General features: G+C 41.4%; 1 protein-coding gene across 1 annotated transcript in view; it reads right to left on the reverse strand.

Annotated features, from left to right (window-relative positions):
- The window catches only part of LOC126145824 (maternal embryonic leucine zipper kinase-like), a 393,633-nt gene that overhangs the window by 265,462 nt on the left and 100,359 nt on the right, over window positions 1-27,812 (reverse strand). Inside the window, exons 9-10 of the mRNA XM_049915586.1 lie at window positions 15,165-15,314; window positions 10,423-10,489 (exon numbers count right to left, since the gene is read on the reverse strand). Of these exons, the coding sequence (XP_049771543.1) occupies window positions 10,423-10,489; window positions 15,165-15,314 (217 nt within the window). The remainder of the gene's footprint in view (window positions 1-10,422; window positions 10,490-15,164; window positions 15,315-27,812) is intronic.

Raw genomic sequence — 27,812 nt, forward strand, 5'->3', positions numbered from 1 at the left:
CAACCCTGAGGTATTTCTAAATGTAAAAGATTAAGGTGCTTCATACTGTGCTGTTCCTAATTTATCGTACGACTGTGCAGACATTCCAAAGTGATTTAATTATCGGGCACTCGAATGTAGAAAGCCTTAACAATATCAAAAATAACAATACTCGCCCGTGATAAAAAGTTGTAGTGAATACGTTGTGTGAAGCCTTATGTGATCTTACGATGTATTATTAACAACACACACACACAAATCACAACACTGGCGCCATAAGGTGTGGCCAGAAACACGTGTATGGTACAAGATACAAATGGCTGGTTCAAATGGCTCTGAGCACTATGGGACTTAACTTCTGAGGTCATCAGTCCCCTAGAACTTAGAACTACTTAAACCTAACCAACCTAAGGGACATCACACACATCCATGCCCGAGGCAGGATTCGAACCTGCAACCGTAGCGGCCTCGCGATTCTAGACTGCAGCGCCGAGAAACGCACGGTCACTTCGGCCGGCACAAGATACAACATTTGTGTTGTCTTCCATACACACCAATGTCTACAACATTGAGGGTGCGAATTGATCGACAAGACAATAAGCTAAGAGAAGTTGTTGCTATTAAGATCCTGAGCAACACCAGGAAACTACTGCATAACATCCAAGGTAGGATACTGTGGCATGTAATCCCAAGCTTCCAGAATAAAATTAATACGAGGGGCGTTTGAAAAGTCCGTGCAAAAATAAAAACTACTTACGTGTTTGGGGTAAACCTTTTTTATTTTTCGACAGTCTCCTTTTGACTTATACACTTCGTCCAACGCTGTTCTAATTTGTTGATCCCCTCCGAATAATAGGAATTGGCCAAGTCTGCAAAATAACCATTAGTTGCTGCAATCACCTCCTCGTTTGAATAAAATCTTTGTCCTGCCAGGCATTTCTTCAAATTTGGGAACAAATAGTAGTCCGAGGGAGCCAAGTCTGGAGAATAGGGGGGATGTGAAACGAGTTGGAATCCTATTTCCAATAATTTTCCGACCAAAATTGCTGAGGTGTGTGCTGGTGCATTGTAGTGATGGAAAAGGACTTTTTTGCGGTCAAACAGTCGGCATTTTTCTTCCAGCTCGGTTTTCAAACGGTCCAATAACGATGAATAATACGCACCTGTAATAGTTTTACTCTTTTCCAGATAGTCGATGATTATCCCTTGCGAATCCCAAAAGACAGTCGCCATAAACTTTCCGGCCGAAGGAATGGTCTTTGCCTTTTTTGGTGCACATTCTCCCTTGGTAACGCATTGTTTAGATTGTTGTTTGCTCTCAGGAGCACTTGCCCGCGAAAGGCAAAGGTCCCGAGTTCGAGTCTCGGTCGGGCACACAGTTTTAGTCTGCCAGGAAGTTTCATAACAGCGCACACTCAGCTGCAGAGTGAAAATCTCATTCTGGAAACATCCCCCAGGCTGTGGCTAAGCCATGTCTCCGCAATATCATTTCTTTCAGGAGTGCTAGTTCTGCATGGTTCGCAGGAGAGCTTCTGTAAAGTTTGGAAGGTAGGAGACGAGGTACTGGCAGAAGTAAAGCTGTGAGTACCGGGCGTGAGTCGTGCTTTGGTAGCTCAGATGGTAGAGCACTTGCCCGCGAAAGGCAAAGGTCCCGAGTTCGAGTCTCGGTCAGGCACACAGTTTTAATCTGCCAGGAAATTTCAAATACTGAACCCTTTGGGGCATCATGCTTCATACCTCCCCAGTTAGAGGACTCTGCTGATTTTTGCAGACTATCTGTTCCGTTAATTTCAACTTTCTGCATTCTTCCACTTAAATATGAATTAAACATTTGTGCACTGCCCCACTCGTACCACAATACTTAAGCTTATCCACAAGAATTTCACGATCCACAAAATCAAAAGCCTTTGAGAGACCACAAAGTATCCCAATTGTTGATGTTTGGTTATTCAAAGCATTTAATATTTGATCAGTGAAAGCATATATAGCATTTTCTTTGAAAAGCCTTTCTAAAGATCAAATTGCCATTTTGTTAGTACTTCATTTTTACTCTTGAATACGTTACTTTTTCAAGAATTTTTGATAAAGGTGTCAGAAGTGAGATTGGGTGGTAGTTGTTAGCATCATACCTATCCCCCTTTTTATGCAATGGTTTAACAATAGTATATTTCAGTTTCGGTGAGCTACTACGTACGTGGCTGCGAATCCTACGTATCTGTCGGGGACAAACCTTTAGTAATCTGTTGAAAGTGCCATCAATTCCATGTAAATTTTCACTTTTGAGTGAATCTATTATTTTCCTTATTTCAGTAAGAGAGTGGGTTGAATTTCAGTTGCATCAAATTGCATAGATATTTAATCTTCCATATTCTGCATTGCATTTTCTAATGAACTTCTGAATCCCATTTTCTCTACAGCACTTAAAAATCATTATTAAAAATGTTTTCTACTTCCAAACTCTTGATGACAAACGCTTCATTGAGCTTCATAGAAATACAGTCTTCGTGTGCTCTCAGTTGCCTTGTTTCTCTTTTAACAACATTCCAATTTTTATTTTATTTTACTATTTAATACAGTGCAGTAGTTTTTGTTATGTTTCACTCTTTCTGGGTCATTACTCCTTCTAGCCATGAGATACTCATTCTTTTCTGTTTACAAGATATTTTTATCCCTTTAGTAAGCCATGGCTTTTTAGATGTTGTCTTGCAATTGTATTTCACTGTTTTCTTAAGGAAACGGTTTTCAAATAAACTCACCAGGTATCATGAAACAGGCTAAATTTTAAATTAGCATAAGGTCCCTCATACAACTCGTCCCAGTCTAACGGTTGCAGGGTTTCCCTTTGCATTACCATATGGAGCTACGTCATATTATTTAACTACCAGTGCCTCGTTATCAGCCAGGCCATTCTTAACAATAAAAGTTTTTATTTGATTAAATTTATCTTGACCTAGAAAAACATTATCTATCAGTGTGCTACTTTCCTGTACCACCTGAGTAGGAAAAGCAACAACTGACATCAAATTGAAAGAACCAAGTAGTACTTCGAGGTCAAGTAGTACTTCGAGGTCAAGCTTTCGATCAGACTCTTTTAGAAAATCTACACTGAAACATCATGACGAAGAAATTGAAGAAATGTATGATGAAATAAAAGAAATTATTCAGATAGTGAAGGGTGACGAAAATTTAATAGTCATGGGTGACTGGAATTCGGTAGTAGGAAAAGGGAGAGAAGGAAACGTAGTAGGTGAATATGGATTGGGGCTAAGAAATGAAAGAGGAAGCGGCCTGGTAGAATTTTGCACAGAGCATAACTTAATCATAGCTAACACTTGGTTTAAGAACCATGAAAGAAGGTTGTATACATGGAAGAACCCTGGAGATACTAAAAGGTATCAGATAGATTATATAATGGTAAGACAGAGATTTAGGAACCAGGTTTTAAATTGTAAGACATTTCCAGGGGCAGATGTGGACTCTGACCACAATCTATTGGTTATGACCTGTAGATTAAAACTAAAGAAACTGCAAAAAGGTGGGAACTTAAGGAGATGGGACCTGGATAAACTGAAAGAACCAGAGCTTGTACAGAGTTTCAGGGAGAGCATAAGGGAACAATTGACAGGAATGGGGGAAAGAAATACAGTAGAAGAAGAATGGGTAGCTTTGAGGGATGAAGTAGTTAAGGCAGCAGAGGATCAAGTAGGTAAAAAGACGAGGACTAGTAGAAATCCTTGGGTAACAGAAGAAATATTGAATTTAATTGATGAAAGGAGAAAATATAAAAATGCAGTAAATGAAGCAGGCAAAAAGGAATACAAACGTCTCAAAAATAAGATCGACAGGAAGTGCAAAATGGCTAAGCAGGCATGGCTAGAGGACAAATGTAAGGATGTAGAGGCTTATCTCACTAGGGGTAAGATAGATACTGCCTACAGGAAAATTAAAGAGACCTTTGGAGAAAAGAGAACCACTTGTATGAATATCAAGAGCTCAGCTGGAAACCCAGTTCTAGGCAAAGAAGGGAAAGCAGAAAGGTGCAAGGAGTATATAGAGGGTCTAAAGAGTTTGACAGAGCACTGAAAGACATGAGTCGAAACAAGGCCCCCGGAGTAGACAACATTCCATTGGAACTACTGACGGCCTTGGGAGAGCCAGTCCTGACAAAACTCTACCATCTGGTGAGCAAGATGTATGAAACAGGCAAAATACCCTCAGACTTCAAGAAGAATATAATAATTCCAATCCCAAAGAAAGCAGGTGTTCACAGATGTGAAAATTACCGAACAATCAGTTTAATAAGCCACAGCTGCAAAATACTAACACAAATTCTTTACAGACGAATGGAAAAACTAGTAGAAGCCGACCTCGGGGAAGATCAGTTTGGATTCCGTAGAAATACTGGAACACGTGAGGCAATACTGACCTTACGACTTATCTTAGAAGAAAGATTAAGGAAAGGCAAACCTACGTTTCTAGCATTTGTAGACTTAGAGAAAGCTTTTGACAATGTTGACTGGAATACTCTCTTTCAAATTCTAAAGGTGGCAGGGGTAAAATACAGGGAGTGAAAGGCTATTTACAATTTGTACAGAAACCAGATGGCAGTTATAAGAGTCGAGGGACATGAAAGGGAAGCAGTTGTTGGGAAGGGAGTAAGATAGGGTTGTAGCCTCTCCCCGATGTTATTCAATCTGTATATTGAGCAAGCAGTAAAGGAAACAAAAGAAAAATTCGGAGTAGGTATTAAAATCCATGGAGAAGAAGTAAAAACTTTGAGGTTCGCCGATGTCAGTGTAATTCTGTCAGAGACAGCAAAGGACTTGGAAGAGCAGTTGAACGGAATGGACAGTGTCTTGAAAGGAGGATATAAGATGAACATCAACAAAAGCAAAATGAGGATAATGGAATGTAGTCGAATTAAGTCGGGTGATGCTGAGGGAATTAGATTAGGAAATGAGACACTTAAAGTAGTAAAGGAGTTTTGCTATTTAGGGAGCAAAATAACTGATGATGGTCGAAGTAGAGAGGATATAAAATGTAGACTGGCAATGGCAAGGAAAGCGTTTCTCAAGAAGAGAAATTTGTTAACATCGAATATAGATTTAGGTGTCAGGAAGTCGTTTCTGAAAGTATTTGTATGGATTGTAGCCATGTATGGAAGTGAGACATGGACAATAACTAGTTTGGACAAGAAGAGAATAGAAGCTTTCGAAATGTGGTGCTACAGAAGAATGCTGAAGATAAGGTGGGTAGATCACGTAACTAATGAGGAGGTATTGAATAGGATTGGGGAGAAGAGAAGTTTGTGGCACAACTTGACTAGAAGAAGGGATCGGTTGGTAGGACATGTTCTGAGGCATCGAGGAATCACAAATTTAGCATTGGAGGGCAGCATGGAGGGTAAAAATCGTAGACGGAGACCAAGAGATCAATACACTAAGCAGATTCAGAAGGATGTAGGTTGCAGTAGGTACTGGGAGATGATGAAGCTTGCACAGGATAGATTAGCATGGAGAGCTGCATCAAACCAGTCTCAGGACTGAAGACCACAACAACAACAACAACAACAACATTGAAATCCCCAAAAACAATAATTTGCTGCCCTCTGCCTGACAGATAGCACAACAAAGAGTCCAAGTTTTTAAGAAATAGCTGAAAATTTCCCAATGGGGACTTATAATGGCTACAATTATAAAAATACCATTATTTTGTTTAAGCTCACACACACGTCTCTGTATGTTGCTCGACACAAACTTTTTTTAGCTTTAAATGTTTCACAATATGAAAGTTTTTAACATATATAGCAACTCCTCCTCTCACCATAGTGTCTCTACTTACATGTGCTGAAAGCTTGTATCCACCTACATTTACATTTTCCTTATCTGTGACTATATCATGTTCAGACAGGCATAGTACATCTAATTCACCCTCAGTTTCTAAATATCCGAAACAAACAAGACACTCATATAGTTTGTTTTTTAATCCCCTGATATTCTGATGCAATTTGCAAACATTATTTGTCACTGTACTTTTATGAGAATCGTGTGATATTTTAACATCTCTTGTGTGTGCCTGTCTGAGCTTCTTATTAAGGTTAATTTCATTCAATGTTGAATCATTGGACATTGATCTTAGCCTAAAAAAAGAGGTACTCCATGAGTTTCAGTGCTAAGATAAGGAAAATAATCTTCAAATGGCTTTAACCACTATGGGACTTAACATCTGAGGTCATCAGTCCCCTAGACTTAGAACTACTTAAATCTAACTAACCTAAAGACATCACACACATCTATGCCCCAGGCAGGATTCGAACCTGTGACCACGGCAGGCGCGCGGCTCCGGATTGAAGCTTCTAGAACAGCTCAGCTACAGCGGCCAGCAGAAAATAATCTGGTACTGATTGTTGTCCACCATGTGTTTGACAAGCTCAATAAAAGTGTTTTTTTCCCTTCTTTTTGTTTCTTTTGCGGGGTTGCCACAAGTTTCCCCAAGTGAAATTCCGTGATATTTCCTTAATTTCCAGACACAGTTTAGCATTTTTCCCTGACAAATTTTGAGATCTCAAGGATAAGGAGAGATATAAGTTGACCAAAAAAAATGTAAGGACCACCATATTTCTCCCCTGAGTGAGCAAAACCCTTAAGTATTAACATCATCATCTACTGTAATGACCTGTTTTTAGATGGAGAAAGCAAGCCAAATGGTATGTGTGTTTCATGAATATCACTGTTGTGACTTTATTTCAATAAAACGAAATCATTTGGTGACAAAATTTCGCATTTCCTGTATTATATCTATTATTTTTTCTTTTGAGATAGATATGAGTACTTAGTGTACAAACCACCAGTGACTGCCACAATTGTCTTCTTCTTATCGTCTCTACTTTCTAATATAGAAATTATTTTTGAAGTGCCAAAATGTACTAGAATAAATAAAATGTCTATAAAACACTGCACTGTTCACTGTACTGGCAGTGAGGCAGTCACAATTCCTGAAATCCATCATATGTGGCCTCTGGCCTGCCCAGGAGCACCGCAGTCCTGGGTCCTTGAATTAACTTCGAAAATCCATCACATTATGCCACACGCAATCAGACTCTGCCTGCGGGCAGATCGCCGAGACTAGATCCAATGGGTAGAGCCTATACACTAGTGGGAAACCGTGGTCTTCAGATCAGCAGACACCACCCGTTAGAGATACCCACAGAAACAGCCTGCAGTTTTGGCCTGTCATGGAAGTCCACTCATATGGCCAGTAATTCACGTGTCACAGACTCCATGCTGATGAAATGAGACTGCGGTGATCAATCCATGCAACAGATAACTTGTGCAAAGACTCTGAGAGTCAGTACTAATGAGGGTAGGTTGCAATTCATTGTGAATATGATCGTTGAGCCGCAGTTAGGCATGCAGAAAAGACAATCTCACACTCGCAAATAAATTTTTGATCAAATCCTTTGCGAGATAACGAAAGCATACACCCATTTGTACAGTCACTCAGACACAACTCATGCACACATGACAACCGTCTCCAACCACTGCGTCAACAATCTCTGAGAATCAGATCCATACAAACCACTCCTCACACTTCCCTGCCTCTTGTCAGCAGCAGCTGCTTGGCTAGTGGTAAGAAGTGGTGGCAGCACTGACTGCAAGTTGAGGGGAGTGGTAGGAAGGGGAGAAGCATTAAGAATGAGGGAGTAGGGAAGCAACACATGTACTCAGCTGTGCCCAACCAGCGATGATGCATAACATCTCGGTAAACAAACAATTTCATCTACTGAGACAAAAAAGTGATTTTCCAGTGTGTGTTTTTTTTTTCCAAATTTCCCTGACAAGTTTGAAATTCCCTGATTTCCAGAACTCGGGGCAACCCTGTTTTGTTTTCACCGTTAGTTGTTTGCAGGTCCAGTAACTGCCAAGTTTCCTACAATCTGAATTTGTTTGGCACCACTATCTGCCACAATGAAAGAACTTGAGATGACGGGAGGAGAAGAGAGAGCAAGAACAAGGAACTGGATGAGAGAAGTGCATGCCATTTTTAATCAAATTTAGCATTGGATTTGGTAGAGTTTTTTTTTTCCTCCTCTTTTTTCTGGGCATCCTATAGAACACCATTGGGATGTTTTGGAATGCTTTTATACCTTGTGTGCATGATACTATGAGTGTCTTTATGTGACCTTTCCCTGTCCCATGATTTTTGTCACCTCAGTGTACTGCATAAACTGATCAATTCTTTATATTGGTTTAAGTGCAGAAATATGAAGCATTATTATCAGACTTTCAGAACTATCTTATTTGTATTTCAGAGTATGCAGGAATCTTTTTCTAAAAACAGATAAAAGAAAGTAATATTTTTTTGTAAGTGGGCTACAATGTAATTTATTTACAACTACACTATGTGATCAAAAGTATCTGGACACACCCAAAAACATATGTTTTTCATATTAGGTGCATTGTGCTGCCACCTACTGCCAGGTACTCCATATCAGCGACCTCAGTAGTCATTAGACATCATGAGAGAGCAGAAGGGGCACTCTGCGGAACTCGCAGACTTCAAACATGGTGATTGGTGTCACTTGTGTCATATGTCTGTATGCGAGATTTCCACACTCCTAAACATCCCTAGTTCCACCGTTTCTGATGCGATAGTGAACTGGAAATGTGAAGGGACATGTACTGTTGAGTGACAGAGACCGCCGACAGTTGAAGATAGTCATAATGTGTAATAGGCAGAATTCTATCCAGACCATCACACAGGAATTCCAAACTGCATCAGGATCCACTGCAAGTACTACGACATTTAGGCGGAAGGTGAGAAAATTTGGATTTCATGGTCAAGCAGCTGCTCATAAGCCACACATCACGCTGGTAAATATGGAACAACGCCTCACTTGGTGTAAAGAGCGTAATTATTGGAAGATTGAACAGTGGACAAACGTTGTATGGAGTGACAAATCACAGTACACAATGTGGCGATCTGATGGCAGGATGTGGGTATGGCGAATGCCCAGTGAAAGTCATCTGCGAGCGTGTGTAGTGCAAACAGTAAAATTTGGAGACAGTGGGTGTTATGGTGTGGTCTTTTTTTTTTTATGGAGGGAGCTTGAACCCCTTGTTGTTTTGCATGGCACTATCACAGCACAGGCCAACACTGATGTTTTAAGTATGTTCTTGCTTCCCACTGTTGAAGAGCAACTCGAGGATGGCGATTGTGTCTTTCAACACAATCGAGCATGTGTTCATAATGCACGGCCCGTGGCGGAGTGGTTACACGACAGTAACACCCGGTAATGGACTGGCCAGCACAGAGTCCTGACCTGCATCCTGTAGAACACCTTTGGGATGTTTTGGAATGCTGACTTCATGCCAGGCCTCACCGACCGACATCGATACCTCTCCTCAGTGCAGCACTCCATAAAGAATGGGCTATCATTGCCCAAGAAAAGTTCCAGCACCTGACCTCCATAAAAAAAAAAGACCACACCATAACACCCACTGTCTCCAAATTTAGCTGCTAGAGGGGAAGCTGTCATCAAGGCTAAGGGTGGGCCAACACCATATTGAATTCCAGCATTACCGATGGAGGGCGCCACGAATTTATAAGTCATTTTCAACCAGGTGTCTGGATACTTTTGATCACATAGTGTATATTTAATATGACTGCATGCTGACTATTTCTTGTTGAGGTAATGACTGTTCGAAGAAAGGTGTGGCTGGAGCTCTCCATACTAAAATTCTACTTAAATTTGGGTAACAATGGCAGTGTAGCATTGTGCCTGCCATTTCACAAGTAGATACCGTTTTCTTTTCAGCAAAAAATTTGCCTTCTTCAACAGAAATGTAACTCTGGCCCTAACTAATGATAGGAACAACTGAATGAAAATAATCAGTTCAGCTGGTTGTTGGGAAACAATAAACTCTTTCAGTTGTAGTTTTATGTACCAGTTAAACAATTCCCCCATTCATTTTTTGATTGAAATCAGTCTGTGGGAATGACCGAATGAAAACCATTGACACAGTCCATTTTAGTTTTGCATATTGACTGAAATATTCATTCTTTCTTTTCACAAGAAACCAGCCTGCTGTGTTATGTCAGTTGAACCATGTATTTCAGCTGAAACCACTTTTAGGTGTTTTAATTGATTGAGCTATCCATTCATTCTTCTAAGTAAAACCAGTCTGTAACAAATATGGAAATTCCTGGATGAAGCAAAACGTAAAATAACGAAAAGACAACCACTCACCTATAGAGGATTGATGTGTGGAGCACACAAATCGGCATTCATACTAGCTTTCGAGACTAGTTCTTTTTCAAGCAGAAGTGTACACACACACAGTAATGTACACTCCCATGGCCACGGCAAGACTGAACGAGCAGTTTTTTGGTATATGCAACATACACTGTTAAACAGAGAAATTTGAATTTTTAAGTACTCACTGTAAATTGCAGTGGAGGGTAGAATCTTGGCTCTCCCTTTCAGACCCAGGTGTCATCTTCTTTGGAACTGAAAGGTAAATGTCATTTTTGTACATTTACTATTCACTGGAACATGGCAGTCATATTTTATATTTTTACTTATGTACAAATTTGTCAGAGAGAGAGAGAGAGAAACTGTAGCAAGATCTGTTAATGTTGGAAGAAGGAATTCAGCACAGTTCTGCTGAGGGAACCACCTGATGCTTGCCATTATCTTAAGACACTACAAAAAAAATCTAGGTTGCAATGGTTCTGATAGCACAGTGTTTTACTTTTAATGGGCATTTTGAGATGTGGCAATACAGACCTGAACACCTCAGGTCTAAAAAGCAGCTACCTGGATAGCTGGACATTTGCACTATGTTTTCACAGATCAACACTTAAATTTGATAAGTAGATGGCAGTGCTTCACGCTGATCTCTCAGATCTCTTTTAAACATTTGGAGTGGGAAGTTCTGTACAATATGTTTTACTAATGGTTTCTCCATGCCAAGAGTTACAAGCAGCTGTTTCATAATAATCCCATTAATTCTACATGTCGCTCCAGACCCCTTGCCCCCATTCAACTGCAGTTGAGTTTCAAGCATTCAAGATAGGAAAGGTCAAATCCTGCAACCTTCTTCACTGTGTTTCAATTAATTGGATGTTCTGGAACAGATGTCCATTCCACTTCTCGGTGACTTAGAACAGATTTCTCACAGGAGTTTGTCATCTCAAGAATTTGCATACTGACAGCTTTTCTTCTGAGATTTAAGAGAGTGTTATTGGACAGAACAGGCAACCAATGAGTAGGAGTTGATCTGACCCTCCCAGTAATGTTGTTCATGGTCTCATTAAGATTTAAATCTTTCTAATTTGTATGTGCACAATTTTGCTATGCAGTATACAATATGGTCAAGTAGGCACAAGAAGCAACAAGTAACTAAATAAATAAAGTGTTGTAACATTAACACTTAACAATGTCAAAAAACCACACATTCAAAGTAGGAAGGTCATATGAAATAAAATAGCTGTACATGACAAGTACAAGAACTATTAAAAATTATAAACAATGGAAAGTGTAGAATGGAATATCAACAATATTATGGGAAGGACAGAATGCCACTCATCGTAAAGACGACACGTTGAGATACAGACATGCACATCAAAAAGACAGTTACACACTGAGATTTTGGCCAAAGACTCCTTCTGAAATGAAAGGACACACACGCGTTCGCACAAGCAGGCATACCTCACGCACACTTCACCAGTATGGCTAGCTGCTCTGTCCAGACAGCAGTCTGGGAATAGAGGCCAGAGGTGTGTGTGTGTGTGTGTGTGTGTGTGGCCAAAAGCTCACTATATAACATTCTTTTCATTTTACCTGTCTGTAAGTCAACATGTCATCTTTATGGTGAGTAGCTGCCTACCCTCCTCATAATATTGTTTAACATAATAAACAGTAATTATACATTCTAGACAGGAAAGAGTGGAGCAGAGAATGTTGCTAATATAAATTTTCAGTTGCAGGGAGAAAAGAGGAGGAGGGAGGTGAGTGAGGCAGGCAGGCAGATACACTGAGATGAATAAATACTGGAAATTCCGTCCTTGAGATCTTGGGACAGGTCATGCAGGAGAACAAATGACATTCCTCTCTCTTTCCTTTTCTTCTTCTTCTTCTTCTTCTTCTTCTCCTCCTCCTCCTCCTCCTCCACCTCCTCCTCCTCCTCCAGTAGTGCTACCTACAGCCCTTGGTGAGCCTTGGCTTCTTCAACAATCTTCCTCCACACTTCTCGGTTATTTGATGCTCTTTTCTACCCCTGGACTCCCATCTGGTGAGATCCATTATTATGTTGTTGATACACCTTCTAGGTTTCCCTTTTCACCTAGCTGAATGGATCACAACTTTCATAATTTTCTTTAGAATTTTATCCTCTGCCATTCTCTCCGAGTGTCCTAGCCATCATATTCGCTGTAATTTTACAAATTTTACTATGTCCCTGCCTTATATTAACTCTTGTAATTCGGCATTGTAGTGTATTCTCCAGCCTTCTTCCTCCCTTACTGGCCCAGAGATTTTGCGTAGTATTTTCCACTCAATGGTTCTTAGTGCATTTTTATCATGTTCCATCAACGTCCATACCTCTGACCTGTATGTGATAACTGGGCGGACTAGGGAATTATTTGTTTCTCTTGTGTTGTTGTTGTGGTCTTCAGTCCTGAGACTGGTTTAGAGAAGCTCTCCATGCTACTCTATCCTGCGCAAGCTTCTTCATCTCCCAGTACCTACTGCAACCTACATCCTTCTGAATCTGCTTAGTGTATTCATCTCTTTGTCTCCCTCTACGATTTTTACCCTCCAGGCTGCCCTCCAATACTAAATTGGTGATCCCTTGATGCCTCAGAACATGTCCTACCAACCGATCCCTTCTTCTGGTCAAGTTGTGCCACAAATTTCTCTTCTCCCGAATTCTATTCAATACCTCCTCATTAGTTATGTGACCTACCCATCTAATCTTCAGCATTCTTCTGTAGCACCACATTTCGAAGGCTTCTATTCTCTTCTTGTCCAAACTATGTAACAAGGCTATTTCTGAAAAGTTGCATATTTGGAAAGTAAGCTCTGTTTCCTGCTTGTATTTGTTTTCATTCACTATGAAGCCAATTTTTAATACTTCTGTTTCCATTGCCCAGTATGTTTCTTGGAGCGTATTGATATTTCTTCCAACTATAACAATGTCATCAGTGTATGCACATATCTGGCTAGTTTTCATAAATATGGTGCCTCTTTTGTTGATTTTATTTATTGCACTATGCAGGGCTATATTGAATAGGACAGTGGAGAGACTATCACCCTGCTTCATGCCTTTACTAATGTCAAAGCCTTCATTTGTTCTGCTAAGGACCTTAACGTTTGCTCTTATCTCTGTCATTATCATTCTGATTAGTCTTATTAGTTTAGCACATATATCAAGTTCTTCCAGTACACTGCATAGCTCTTACCGATTTATGCTGTCAAAGGCTTGTTTGAAGTCGATGAATAGGAAATGCAGATCTATATCATATTCACAGAACTTTTCCATCATTTGTCTTCTCACAAATATTCGATCAGTTGTTCCTCTGTCTGATCGAAAGCCACACTGATATTCCCATAGTATGGCTTCTGCACACTTTTGTATCTTTTTGTTTAATATACTTGTGAAGATCTTATAAGCTGTGCTTAGGAGTGTTATACCTCTATAGTTTTCACATGCTGTTCTGTTTCCCATATATCTGATATTAACGTGTGCAGTTCCTTTATTACAGCCTCACCACCAGCTTTTATTAATTCAATGATCATGCTATCTTCCCCTGGGGCTTGATTGTTTTCTAACTTGTGCACAGCCTGGGAGACATCTTGTAGAGTTAGATTTCTTGCCTCATTGGTATCGTTGTCTACTTCCAGCTCCACTCTTCCTCCTGTGCGGCCGTCTCTTCACCTTCTAAGCTGGTGCTTAGTACATCCTTGAAAGACAGCCCATCTTCCCACTATCTATTCTTCCACCCTTATCATTTTCCCATCTTTACTGGAACAGGCCACTGTTTTTGGCTGGAAGCTATTCTTCATTTTGCCTACAACATGATAGAACATTCTCATTTCACTCTGTTCCTTTAACTCTTCTGGTTCTTGAAATTTCTTCTTAGTCCACTCTATTTTCTTTCTCTTGTGGTCTGTTAGCTCTTCTTAATTCTCTATATTGTTCCACATTATGTCTGGTTTCTCTCTGTAGCACTTTTGTTCTTCCCTGTTCTTTTCCTCTATTGTTGATATGGAATCTTCATCAAACCATTCCTGGGTTCTTCTATTCCTTCTTATGACTATTATTTCCTCTGCAGCATCTTTAATGGCTTTTTCAATCCTGTTCCACCTTTCATCTACTCCTATTGCGGTCTCTTCATTGCTCAACTTTCTGCTTACTGTTACTTGGCATTTTTTTTTTTTTTTTACTTCATCAGTGATTTTCAGTTTGTCTGTATTCCATTTCATCATCGTTACTATTCTGTTGCCATTTGTTAGTGACAGGTTCTCTCTCAAGACTGATTTTATCACAAAGTGGTCTGGTCTGAGTCACAGTTTTGGTCCTCTACAGCTCCGCACATCCGTAACTGACATGGAGTGGCATGTAATCACTAAAATATGATCAATCTGATTGACTACTCCATTCCTTAACATCTGTTTCACACAAAAAATAAATAACTTTCTTTTGAGAACTTGTAGGTAGATGAGTCATAGTCTTTTTGGAAAAAACTATTCTTTTTAAATGTCCAACATTCCAATACTAGCAACAGGATCAAACACAGTACATTAGCCAAGTTTCAGCAATGATGAGAAAAGTATCCATACACTGAATGGAGGAACCATTTGATAAATAAACATCAATGCATTACAGAAGCAAGGAAAACCGAAATCAAGAAATTTAGACTTATAAATTAACTGAGCTTTTCCTTCATTTGAAGGCCCCAGGCTGTAACCTGAATACTTGAAACAGCATCTGGGGTTTGGAATGTGTGTGTGTATGAGCATTACACAACTGCCAGAGATCACTCACAAATTTAGGTAGACAGGTTTCATCAAGTTCAATGAATGAAAAAGTTTTATGGAACTTTATAAACAGTATTTGTATCAACAGTGCAGTGTAACACATGGAATTCTGCAAAAGAAATACTGACAAGTGAAACCTTACCAGGAGATGGAGGTTCTTGCAGTCCTGGGCTCCAGTACCTCTTGTGGGCTCTCCGTTGTGGTGTTGGAGCAACAGGCTCCGAGAAACCACTGCTATTTTCTTTTCCATCACACATAGCTCGGTCAGGATTGGCAGCTTTCTTTCGAAGAGCTATAAAATACGATGTCCTGACAAATTCAGTCACAATTTAAGCACCTGCATGTAATTATTTATAGACCATACAACAGAAAATTAACATTAAACTAAAAAGCAATATTTAGCTTTCGATTCTTTATAAATCTTGCAGAAGGTAACATGATACTAATTAATATACAATGTAGCAATTATGACAAATAAAAAGTACAAAAGTCTGGAAAATGACATAGAATAATATCAGAGGAACCCCTAATATAACTACTTGGTTTTGAGCTGACAACAAAACCATCATTTCAAGACCTCAATACTGGTATGTTCTGAAATGAACAATCTGGAATGATTTTTTAATACTGTGGAAAATACTGATTTTCCTAAATGCATGGCAGTTTTCCACTGCAGCATAACATCAATATGGGGGAACAAGGAACCATACTTGTGTCAAAAATGCACTACGCATCATAGGGAAACAGTATGTTGACAGGGAATGGTTCAGGATTGTGACAAATTGTCCTTTTCCAGCTCCATAGCTGTGCCACATTATTGCATGTTGAGTGGTACTCATGTTCAGTGATATGCCACAACACAAATGCACCTACAAAGGAATGAAATGAGTGTTCCATTTTCTGCTGAGAGGAATTTTATTGTAGGACACAGTTTCAATCACCCATCAGTGTCATTCATTTTGTAGCACACTACAATCATATGACCCATACATTAAAACAGCATTTCACCATAAAAGACAGTATATATTAACCAATATGTACTTTATGTACTAGTTCATTATTTCAAGACAGAATAAAAGTTGCATTACTTGGAGGCTGTTGTTTATATCAAAATTCTCCACATATGAGCCTTAATGTGTACAAGAAAATTTCCAACTAAAAATAAATTCTCAACAATAATTCCTTAAAAAAACCCATGTGCGTCAAACAAATCACACCAAAACAAACTACAGTAAATTACCAACAAACAAACAAACACACACACACACACACACACACACACACACACTTGTACCATAATTCTCTTTTATCTACACTTTGATTCAGCACCACCTCATTAGTTATTCGATCTTCCTACCAAATCTTCAGCAATTTCTTGTAGCACCACACATCAAATGCTTCTACTGCTCTTCTTTTCTGAACTGTTTACTGACCACATCTAACGCCCATAAAAGGCTACAATCGAAGCAATCATCTTTGAAAAAACTTCCTAACAGATTTATACTTTAAGTTAACAATTTTCCCTTTTTCAGAAATGTTATTCTCACTATTTCCGGTCCGAAAATCCTCTCTGCTTTGGCCATCGTCAAATATTTTTAAGCTCAAATATGAAAACCCATCAATTACTTTTAGTTTCTCTTTACCAACAGGAATTACCCAAGCTTCACCTGATCTAAATCACCTTAACATTGTTTTACTTTTGTTGATGTTGATCTTATAACCTCTTTTCAAGACATTATCCAACCATTCAACAGCTCTTCCAAGTCTTTTTCCACATCTGACAGAATTACGATGACATCGGCAAAAACTCAAAGTTTTAATTTCATCTCCCGAACTCTTAACGTCATTTCCAAATTTCTCATTGGTTTTCCTCACAACTTGGTCAATGCACCATAGTGAATAAGCTCCAAGCCTGTCACTCTTTTCTCAACTATCGCTAACCTTTCATGTCTTGTAACCCTTATAACTGCAGTACGGTTCTGTAGAAGGTGTAGATAAAGTTTCGCTCTGTGTATTTTATACCTAATACCTTCGCAATTTCAAAGAGCGTATTTCTGTCAGTATTGTCAAAAGTTTTCTTTAAATCTGTGAGTTTGCTTTCCTTCAACCTATTTTCTAAGATATCTTCTAGAATCAGTATTGCCATGTATATTCTTACATTTACTTGGAACCCAAACTGATATTCCTAAGCAGCTAGCTTTTATCAAGCAGCAGCAAATTTCCAGGTACTCAATATAAAATGTGGCCATCTTCTATGACATCATAAAAGTGCAACCAATAGTTAATGAGAGCATTTACATTAACATATAAAATTATCACACAGAAGGTTTTCTCCTGACTGAAAAACTAAAAGCCAATTAAAAAATGAATTTGTTTTGAAGAAACATCCTTTGGTTTTCACATGTACTCTGCTCTAGTCACAAAGCAAGCAGCCAAGAAACAATAATCTGCAGATTACCTTGGCACAGCAGACTAATAGCTTCCAAATACCTGTTGTCCCCTCATTCATCAGAACAGTTATAGAATATGCATACACATGTGGTATGATGTCTAGGTCATCACATGTGAGCCATATCATGTCATCACACTCTTAGAAAAATGTCAGTAATTGAAGTTGCAGTTTCAAAATGCTGTGGAAACAGAACCACTGCTCAGAATGACATCAAATGTGAACAGCCTATTATTGATGCAAGCACAGAAAATTGTGGAATAAAAAAAATTTAATGAAAAATTGACCAATAGATGATGCGGTAAGCATTTTAATGTAAAAGGGATCGACTACAAATGAGAGATGAATCGCAGTACAATTGCTACAGTTTGAGCTGTACATTACACCATCTGTGCTATTCAATGTGCGTGACTGCACATGTTCAGCAGTCAACAGTTGTGATATTACTAGTAAACCCATCCATCACTGCAAGGTCATACAACATTGAATGGGAAAAATCAGTTTTTAATTGTCCTGGGACCAGAAACTGCTTTAAAAGCAAAATGAAAACGGTTTCTAATTGGGAGACTGGTGCAACACATGTTCAATATGCTGTCCTCCATTTTCAGCCCCAAGTTGAAATCAAGAAACAGCATGTTCCACAACAGACTGGAATGTCTCAGGGCTAATGTAAAGAATATGTTGCACAACATGTGCCTTCAATTCAGCTATGTTTGTAATTGGAGCAATGAACATTACATCCTTCAGATACCCCACAGCCAGAAGGCACACAGATTAAGATAACGTGATCTGGTCATCCATACTGTAGGGAAATAACAGCTAATAATTCTAGCATTTTTAAAATGCCTTTGCAACAGTCACTTCACTGACTGTGCAGTGTGAGAAGGAGTGCTGTCTTGCATAAAAATTATCCTATGAACGCATCCTCAATGTTAAATGGCTGGAATTACGTTGGTGTGCAGAAGACTCTCACGGTACTTACCAGTGACAGGATAGACAACAGGATCAGCAGAACTCATCTCCTAGAAAAAATATAGGCCTATAATAAATCCACACCACACAACCACCTTTGCAGAATGTAGTAGTACCAGCTGATATGTATGTGGATTTTAAATTGCCCATATTCTGCGTATTGAGCTGTCCTTGGAGATGGAAATGGGCTTCGTTTATGCACTGAATGTGCCATGCTAGTTATTGCCCATGTTCTCACGAACAAGAGATTCCAGAGCGAACATTTGTCTTGCTCGCTAGGCAGCAGGAAACAACTTCTCAAAGTGGGTGATTTTGTTTGCATAGCAATGCAGGATGTTATGTAGGATTTTGGCTCTGTACTCATACGCATATCCAATGTTCAGGCAAGTCCCCATGCACTGCATGTTTGTACACCACCACTTGACCCCTCCTGCAATGCTGTGGCCACATCTTTGACGGTCTTCAGAGCAACTGCTTTCCTCCAACTGTAAATTATGGCAAATGTTGGAATAAATGATGCCTGTCACCTGGACTCCAAGGTCATACTTGGATCATTCCAGTGACTGGCAAAGAAGGTTGTGATGACCAGTTTTGCACATGGACTTTCAACAAAACTCACAATTTGCACTATTGATCCCAGAACTGATCACTGTCCCTTGGTTCTGAGTCAACTGGAAGACTTGAACCAGATACTTCAAAGGTTCTATGACTTCTTGAACTTACACTGTAAGGTTGAGAATTCTAGAGACCCTTAATGGTTCAGAGGTGCACTACATGAGAGAGGCTGCAAACCATGTAGCTGCCACTGTGTGGGGTGCACACAAAGTTTGTTTAGATTAGGCGACTGTCCATCCAATCTGGTTAATAATAGCTGCAGAAGACCCAGAATTATAAGATCCAAAGGAAAGGCCCTACAGGTTGTTGTTGTTGTTGTTGTTGTTGTCTTCAGTCCTGAGACTGGTTTGATGCAGCTCTCCATGCTACTCTATCCTGTGCAAGCTTTATCTCCAAGTATCTACTGCAACCTACATCCTTCTGAATCTGCTTAGTGTATTCATCTCTTGGTCTCCCTCTACGATTTTTACCCTCCACGCTGCCCTCCAATGCTAAATTTGTGATCCCTTGATGCCTCAAAACATGTCCTACCAACCGATCCCTTCTTCTAGTCAAGTTGTGCCACAAACTTCTCTTCTCCCCAATCCTATTCAATACCTCCTCATTAGTTACGTGATCTACCCACCTTATCTTCAGCATTCTTCTGTAGCACCACATTTCGAAAGCTTCTATTCTCTTCTTGTCCAAACTAGTTATTGTCCATGTTTCACTTCCATACATGGCTACACTCCATACAAATACTTTCAGAAACGACTTCCTGACCCTTAAATCTATACTAGATGTTAACAAATTCCTCTTCTTGAGAAATGCTTTCCTTGCCATTGCCAGTCTACATTTTATATCCTCTCTACTTCGACCATCATCGGTTATTTTACTCCCTAAATAGCAAAACTCCTTTACTACTTTAAGTGTCTCGTTTCCTAATCTAATTCCCTCAGCATCACCCGACTTAATTAGACTACATTCCATTATCCTCGTTTTGCTTTTGTTGATGTTCATCTTATATCCTCCTTTCAAGACACTGTCCATTCCGTTCAACTGCTCTTCCAAGTCCTTTGCTGTCTCTGACAGAATCACAATGTCATCGGCGAACCTCAAAGTTTTTACTTCTTCTCCATGAATTTTAATACCTACTCCGAATTTTTCTTTTGTTTCCTTTACTGCTTGCTCAATATACAGATTGAATAACATCGGGGAGAGGCTACAACCCTGTCTTACTCCTTTCCCAACCACTGCTTCCCTTTCATGCCCCTCGACTCTTATAACTGCCATCTGGTTTCTGTACAAACTGTAAATAGCCTTTCGCTCCCTGTATTTTACCCCTGCCACCTTCAGAATTTGAAAGAGAGTATTCCAGTTAACATTGTCAAAAGCTTTCTCTAAGTCTACAAATGCTAGAAACGTAGGTTTGCCTTTTCTTAATCTTTCTTCTAAGATAAGTCGTAAGGTCAGTATTGCCTCACGTGTTCCAACATTTCTACGGAATCCAAACTGATCTTCCCCGAGGTCGGCTTCTACCAGTTTTTCCATTCATCTGTAAAGAATTCGCGTTAGTATTTTGCAGCTGTGACTTATTAAACTGATAGTTCGGTAATTTTCACATCTGTCAACACCTGCTTTCTTTGGGATTGGAATTATTATATTCTTCTTGAAGTCTGAGGGTATTTCGCCTGTCTCATACATCGTGCTCACCACATGGTAGAGTTTTGTCATGACTGGCTCTCCCGACGCCATCAGTAGTTCAAATGGAATGTTGTCTACTCCTGGGGCCTTGTTTCGACTCGGGTCTTTCAGTGCTCTGTCAAACTCTTCACGCAGTATCTTATCTCCCATTTCGTCTTCATCTACATCCTCTTCCATTTCCATAATATTGTCCTCAAGTACATCGCCCTTGTATAAACCCTCTATATACTCCTTCCACCTTTCTGCCTTCCCTTCTTTGCTTAGAACTGGGTTGCCATCTGAGATCTTGATATTCATACAAGTGGTTCTCTTCTCTCCAAAGATCTTTTTAATTTTCCTGTAGGCAGTATCTATCTTACCCCTAGTGAGATAAGCCTCTACATCCTTACATTTGTCCTCTAGCCATCCCTGCTTAGCCATTTTGCACTTCCTGTCGATATCATTTTTGAGACGTTTGTATTCCTTTTTGCCTGCTTCATTTACTGCATTTTTATATTTTCTCCTTTCATCAATTAAATTCAATATTTCTTCTGTTACCCAAGGATTTCTATTAGCCCTCGTCTTTTTACCTACTTGATCCTCTACTGCCTTCACTACTTCATCCCTCAGAGCTACCCATTCTTCTTCTACTGTATTTCTTTCCCCAATTCCTGTCAATTGTTCCCTTATGCTCTCCCTGAAACTCTCTACAACCTCTGGTTCTTTCAGTTTATCCAGGTCCCATCTCCTTAAATTCCCACCTTTTTGCAGTTTCTTCATTTTCAATCTGCAGTTCATAACCAATAGATTGTGGTCAGAATCCACATCTGCCCCAGGAAATGTCTTACAATTTAAAACCTGGTTCCTAAATCTCTGTCTTACCATTATATAATCTATCTGATACCTTTTAGTATCTCCAGGATTCTTCCAGGTATACAATTTTCTTTTATGATTCTTGAACCAAGTGTTGGCTATGATTAAGTTATGCTCTGTGCAAAATTCTACAAGGCGGCTTCCTCTTTCATTCCTTCCCCCCAAACCATATTCACCTACTATGTTTCCTTCTCTCCCTTTTCCTACTGACGAATTCCAGTCACCCATGACTATTAAATTTTCGTCTCCCTTCACTACCTGAATAATTTCTTTTATCTCGTCATACATTTCATCTATTTCTTCATCATCTGCAGAGGTAGTTGGCATATAAACTTGTACTACTGTAGGCGGCATGGGCTTTGTGTCTATCTTGGCCACAATAATGCGTTCACTATGCTGTTTGTAGTAGCTAACCCGCACTCCTATTTTTTTATTCATTATTGAACCTACTCCTGCATTAGCCCTATTTGATTTTGTATTTATAACCGTGTAATCACCTGACCAAAAGTCTTGTTCCTCCTGCCACCAAACTTCACTAATTCCCACTATATCTAACTTTAACCTATCCATTTCCCTTTTTAAATTTTCTAACCTACCTGCCCGATTAAGGGATCTGACATTCCACGCTCCGATCCATAGAACGCCAGTTTTCTTTCTCCTGATAACGACGTCCTCCTGAGTAGTCCCCGCCCGGAGATCCGAATGGGGGACTATTTTACCTTCGGAATATTTTACCCAAGAGGACGCCATCATCATTTAATCATACAGTAGAGCTGCATGTCCCCGGGAAAAATTACGGCTGTAGTTTCCCCTTGCTTTCAGCCGTTCGCAGTACCAGCACAGCAAGGCCGTTCTGGTTAATGTTACAAGGCCAGATCAGTCAATCATCCAGACTGTTGCCCCTGCAACTACTGAAAAGGCTGCTGCCCCTCTTCAGGAACCACATGTTTGTCTGGCCTCTCAACAGATACCCCTCCGTTGTGGTTGCACCTACGGTACGGCCATCTGTATCGCTGAGGCACGCAAGCCTCCCCACCAACGGCAAGGTCCATGGTTCATGGGGGGGAGGGCCCTACAGGTGAGAGCGTTGAAATCCTAATGATTAACTACTGAAGCATTTGCAACAGAGTGCCAGAGTTTGAAGCACTCCCAAAAAGCAGTGGAGCACACACAATACTTCGGAATGAAATTTATAGCAGTGAGATTTTGGGGGAAAATCTAAGTGTACATCAGAAGGATAGGTTAATAGTAAACTGAGTGGTGTATTTGTCACAGTATACAAGACACTGAAATCCACTGAGGTAGAAATTGTAGCTGCATGTCAGATTGTTTGGACAAGACACAGTATCGGGGTTGAGCAAAAAGTTAAAATTGTATACTTCTGATAACAACCAGACTCGCCTCCAGATTTAACCAAATAGGGAAAACCTCAGTTATACTGTAGTCATTGGAGGATACTTTAATCATCCAACAGTCAAATGGGAAAATTGTAAGTGGTGGATCCTGTGGAACATTACTAAATGCCTACAGGTAGTTCAGTATCCCACTCATGGCGGAAATATATTGAATCTAAAGGCAACAAGGAGACCTAGCCTCTGAGGACATCACACTGAAATCGATATCAGTGACCTGGAGGCAGTTTTAAGATCAATCAACAACGCTCATCCAAGTACAAAGTGCACCTAAAACAAGTAGAACGATTTCCATGTTCAGCAAACTACATAAAGAGGCAGTAATATCATAACTCAATGAGAAAATCTAAAATTTAGCTCTGGAAAGGAACTTGTAGAAGAACTCTTGTTCATCTTTGAAATAGTAGTTGACAATACACCTACCAGAACAGTTCATGATAGGAAGGACCCTGAATGGGGGGGGGGGGGGCGCACTTCTAAAATAACAGACTACAGCACAGTATATGCAAACCAAGGCATAGGGCTATAAAAATTGTGATATTGAATGAAAAGTGTTTTATTGTCATACACAAAGCCTTCAATGATTACTGTAACAGAATATTATCAAAAGATTTTTTTCACAAACCCAAAGAAATTCTGGTGATATTTAAATGCTGTTAGTGGTAGCAAAGATGTTGTCCAGCATTCTTGAATGAAACAAGAACTAAAATCAAGGGTAGCAGAACTAAAGCAGAAATACTGAACTGTTTTCAAGTGCTCCTTCCAAAAAACCATTACTCAGGGTCACCTGCTGCAATCGACTTATTTCCGGAGCCATCCATACCCACTGTGTCCGAGGGTCCGGCGAGAGCTAGGTCCTCAGGGGACGCCAGAATCTCCACTTCACCCTTAGACACAGAACTTGTAGGTAGTGATGGTGCAAGTGCCACCGCAGTGCCTTGGTTCTTGGGGGTCTTTTTCTTGTTTGGTTTCTCTCACCGCTCCTAAGGCTTGTCTGGCGTGGGGGGGGGGGGGGGGGACACTTCACTGATTCGGGGTCTCAGGGACTCAGGAGGACCTTGAAGCCCTACAACCAGCTACCTGTGGTTGCTTCAGCCACTGGTGGGTGTCAACTTTGTTACTTGTATGAATGTGGGAAGGGAGTGACCCAAAGGACCCCTTCCTAGTGAGAGGAGCTGAAGAATTTGTATGCTTCCCTGGCTTAGAAGTGGGGACAGATGTCCCCAATGGTTGGGGGGGGGGGGGGGGGTTGCTCCCAAAGTAGGGGGTGCAGGAGCAACAGGGAGGGAAGTGCCGCCCCCCCCCCCCCCCCCCCCCCCCCCCCCACTATCAAGGGGGCAGGTATAGTCTTCCAGCTCTGAGAGGTGACTGGGGTTGGTGGAACTGATGGAGCTAGAACTGTTGTAGCAGCGGCGTAAGACGATGTCATACGTATAGGATGTAGGCATTCAAATGTCCTCTTAGCTTCAGGGTAGGTCAGTCGGTCCACGGTCTTGTACTCTGTGATTTTCATTTCTTTCTGGAGAATCCTGCAGCCTGGCGAGCAAGGCGAATGGTGCTCTCCACAGTTGACACAGATAGGAGGTGGGGCACATGGACCACATGGAGTAGTTGGATGTAATGGGTGACCACAATCTCAACATGTGACGCCAGAAGTACGGCAGTAACACATATGGCCGAACTTCCAGCATTTGAAGCACCGCATTGGGGGAGGGATATATGGCTTTACATCACAGCGGTAGACCATCACCTTGACCTTCTCAGGTAATGTGTCACCCTTGAGGGCCAAGATGAAGGCACCGGTGGCAACCTGATTATCTCTCGGACCTCGGTGGATGCGCTGAACAAAATGTACACCTCGCCGCAGCTCATTGTCAGACTGCAAAGAAGGTCCCTGTGAAATTTGATACCCTGGACCATATTTAAGCTCTTATGGGGCGTGCTGGTAACAGAAATATCCCCCAGCTTGTCACAAATGAGTAATGCCTGTGGCTGGGCAGAGGATGCGGTTTTGATCAAGACTCACTCAGATCGCATTTTGGACAATCCCTCCACCTCCCCAATCTTGTCCTCTACATGCTCAACAAAGATGGGGCTTCATCGTCATGAAAGATGCCCCATCAGCTCGCGAACATACAAGGTACTGGGGTGAATAAGATCCGCTGCCTCCCACAGTGTGGCCAAGCAGGAAAATGTTTTGGGGTCATGCGTCTGTGCACTAAATTGAGCGCTGGGACGCTTAGAGACTGCTGGTATTTGACCAACAGCAAGTGATGACTTAGTACGCTTCATGGCGCGTCATCCAACCTGATGCCACACACTCCAATCAGGGGCCCTCCCCTTTGGCACTACCCAGCCTCAGCAAGGGCCACCTGGCAGGATGGCCATTGCTGGGAGGCCTGATGCTTCATGGCTGGTTTAAAGGTGGGAGAAGGGACCAAACTACAAGGTCTTGGTCCCTTGTTCCTAATAAAACAATGCCACAAGTGTGCAAATAAAATGGACAAAACATATAACACAAAACGGAAAGAAATGAAAAGCCACAAGAACGAAGGGGAGACAACGAACACTAAAAGGAACAAAAGAGGACAAGAAAACAACAGAGAGAGATGCTAGAAACAGGAGAGAGTAAAACATGAAGGCAGATACAGTGGCTGGCCAACCACAAGAATAAAAAGGGAAAGCCTGCCACTCTGCAACACATTAAAACCTCCACCCTCAAAGCATAGGGTGGAGGACACAGAAGGACATGCGCTAAAACCTACAAAGAAGTATAAAACCCAGTCTCACGGATAAAACATAATACTAAAGCTGCTGTGGAGGCATTGTCGCCCAACACCGAAGGCAGGGTGCTGGGAAAGTTAAAAGTCTGCCGCAGAGCGGCTTGAAGTGGGAAGTCCAGCAAAAGGTGGACAACTGTCATTTGCGAGCCACAGCGACACTGAGGTGGGTCCTCAAGACGGAATAGGTAACATGCGTTAGCCACGTATGGCCAATGCGGAGCCAGCAGAATACAACTGATTCCCTGTGAGAGGCCTGCATGGAAGACTTCCACACATTCATAGTCTCCTTAAGGACATGCAGTTTGTTCTGCATGCTGTTATGCAATTCTGTTTCCCAAAGCCGGAAAACCCTGTGGTGTAAGACAGAACGCAGGTCAGCTTCGGAGATACCTATCTCCAGAAGTGGTTTCCATGTCACCTGTTTGGCCAGCCCGTCGGCAAGTTCGTTGCCAGGGATTCAGACGCGTCCTGGGGTCCACACAAACACCACGGAACGGTGGGGCTGTTCCAGGGCATAGATGGACTCCTGAATGGACGCTACCAGAGGGTGGCAAGGATAGCACTGGTCGATAGCTTGTAGGCTGCTCAAAGAGTCAGTACACAGGAGAAATGACTCGCCAGGGCATGAGCGTGTGTACTCAAGAGCACGAGAGATGGTCACCAGCTCTGCAGTGAAAACACTGCAGCCAACTGGCAGGGAGTGCTGCTTAATATGTCCTCCATGAACATATGCAAAGCCTATGTGACCATCAGCCATTGAGCCATCGGTGTAAACTGCTTGAAAGCCCCGGAACACATCAAGAATTGAGAGGAAGTGACAGCGGAGAGCGGCGGGGTTAAAGGAGTCCTTAGGGCCATGCAGCAGGTCCAGATGAAGCTGTGGCCAAGGCGTACACCATGGAGGTGTACGTGAACGGACCACAAGTAGAGGTGGTAAAGGGAAGGGTTCCAGTTCAGAGAGAAGGGACTGCAAGCGAACTGCAATTGTTTGCCCTGAACTGGGCTGCCGATGCAGGAGATGGACTGCCGCGGTGGGAAAAGGAGACAGTAATTTGGATGCTCAGAGAAAATATGAATGTGTGCTGCGTAACTGGCGAGCAGTTGCGCATGTCTGATCTGCAGTGGAGGGACATCAGCCTCCACCAGTACGCTTGTCACCGGACTCGTCCTAAAAGCTCCTGTCACTAATCAAACCCCACAGTGGTGCACAGGGTCGAGTAAGTACAATGCTGAAGGTGCTGCCAAACCATAAACCACACTCCCATAGTCAATTTGGAAAAGGACAAGGGCTCTGTAGAGCTGCCGCGGCATACAGCGATCTGCTCCCCAATTGGTGTCGCTCAGGCAATGGAGGGCATTGAGGTGCTGCCAGCACTTCTGCTTAAGCCGACGAAGATGAGGGAGCCAAGTCAATCGAGCGTAGAAAACCAGTCCTAGGAACTGATATGTCTCTACTGCAGTGAGTGGATCATCATTAAGGTACAGTGCGGGTTCTGGGACTCCATTCTCCTGGATGTAGATGGAACTTTGGGAGTCACCAACTTCGACACGGAAAGTACGGAGCGACAGGACGTTTCAGATAAAAATCGGGAGTGGTCCCCGGAGACCCCACTCATACAATGTGGCAAGGATATCATGTCACCAAGTCGTGTTGTATGCTTTACGTAAGTAAAAAAAAGACAGCAATCAGGTGTTGCCATATGGAAAAGGCTGTTTGGATGGCAGACTCAATGGACCCAAGATTATCAGTGGTAGAGCGACCCCGGCGGAAGCCACCCTGCCATGAAGCCAGCAAGCCACGTGACTCCAGAACCCAACCCAACTGCCGATATACCATACGTTCCAGCAACTTACAAAGAATGTTGGTGAGGCTGATGGGCAGATAGTTATCCACATGAAGTGGGTTTTTACCATGTTTGAGTACCGGAATGATGGTGCTCTCCCGCCACTATGATGGAAAGACGCCATCGCACCAGATCCGGTTGAAGATGAAGAGAAAATGTCACTTGTAGTCAGATGAGAGA

Source organism: Schistocerca cancellata, chromosome 1 (assembly GCF_023864275.1).
Source record: "Schistocerca cancellata isolate TAMUIC-IGC-003103 chromosome 1, iqSchCanc2.1, whole genome shotgun sequence".
NCBI lineage: Eukaryota > Metazoa > Arthropoda > Insecta > Orthoptera > Acrididae > Schistocerca > Schistocerca cancellata.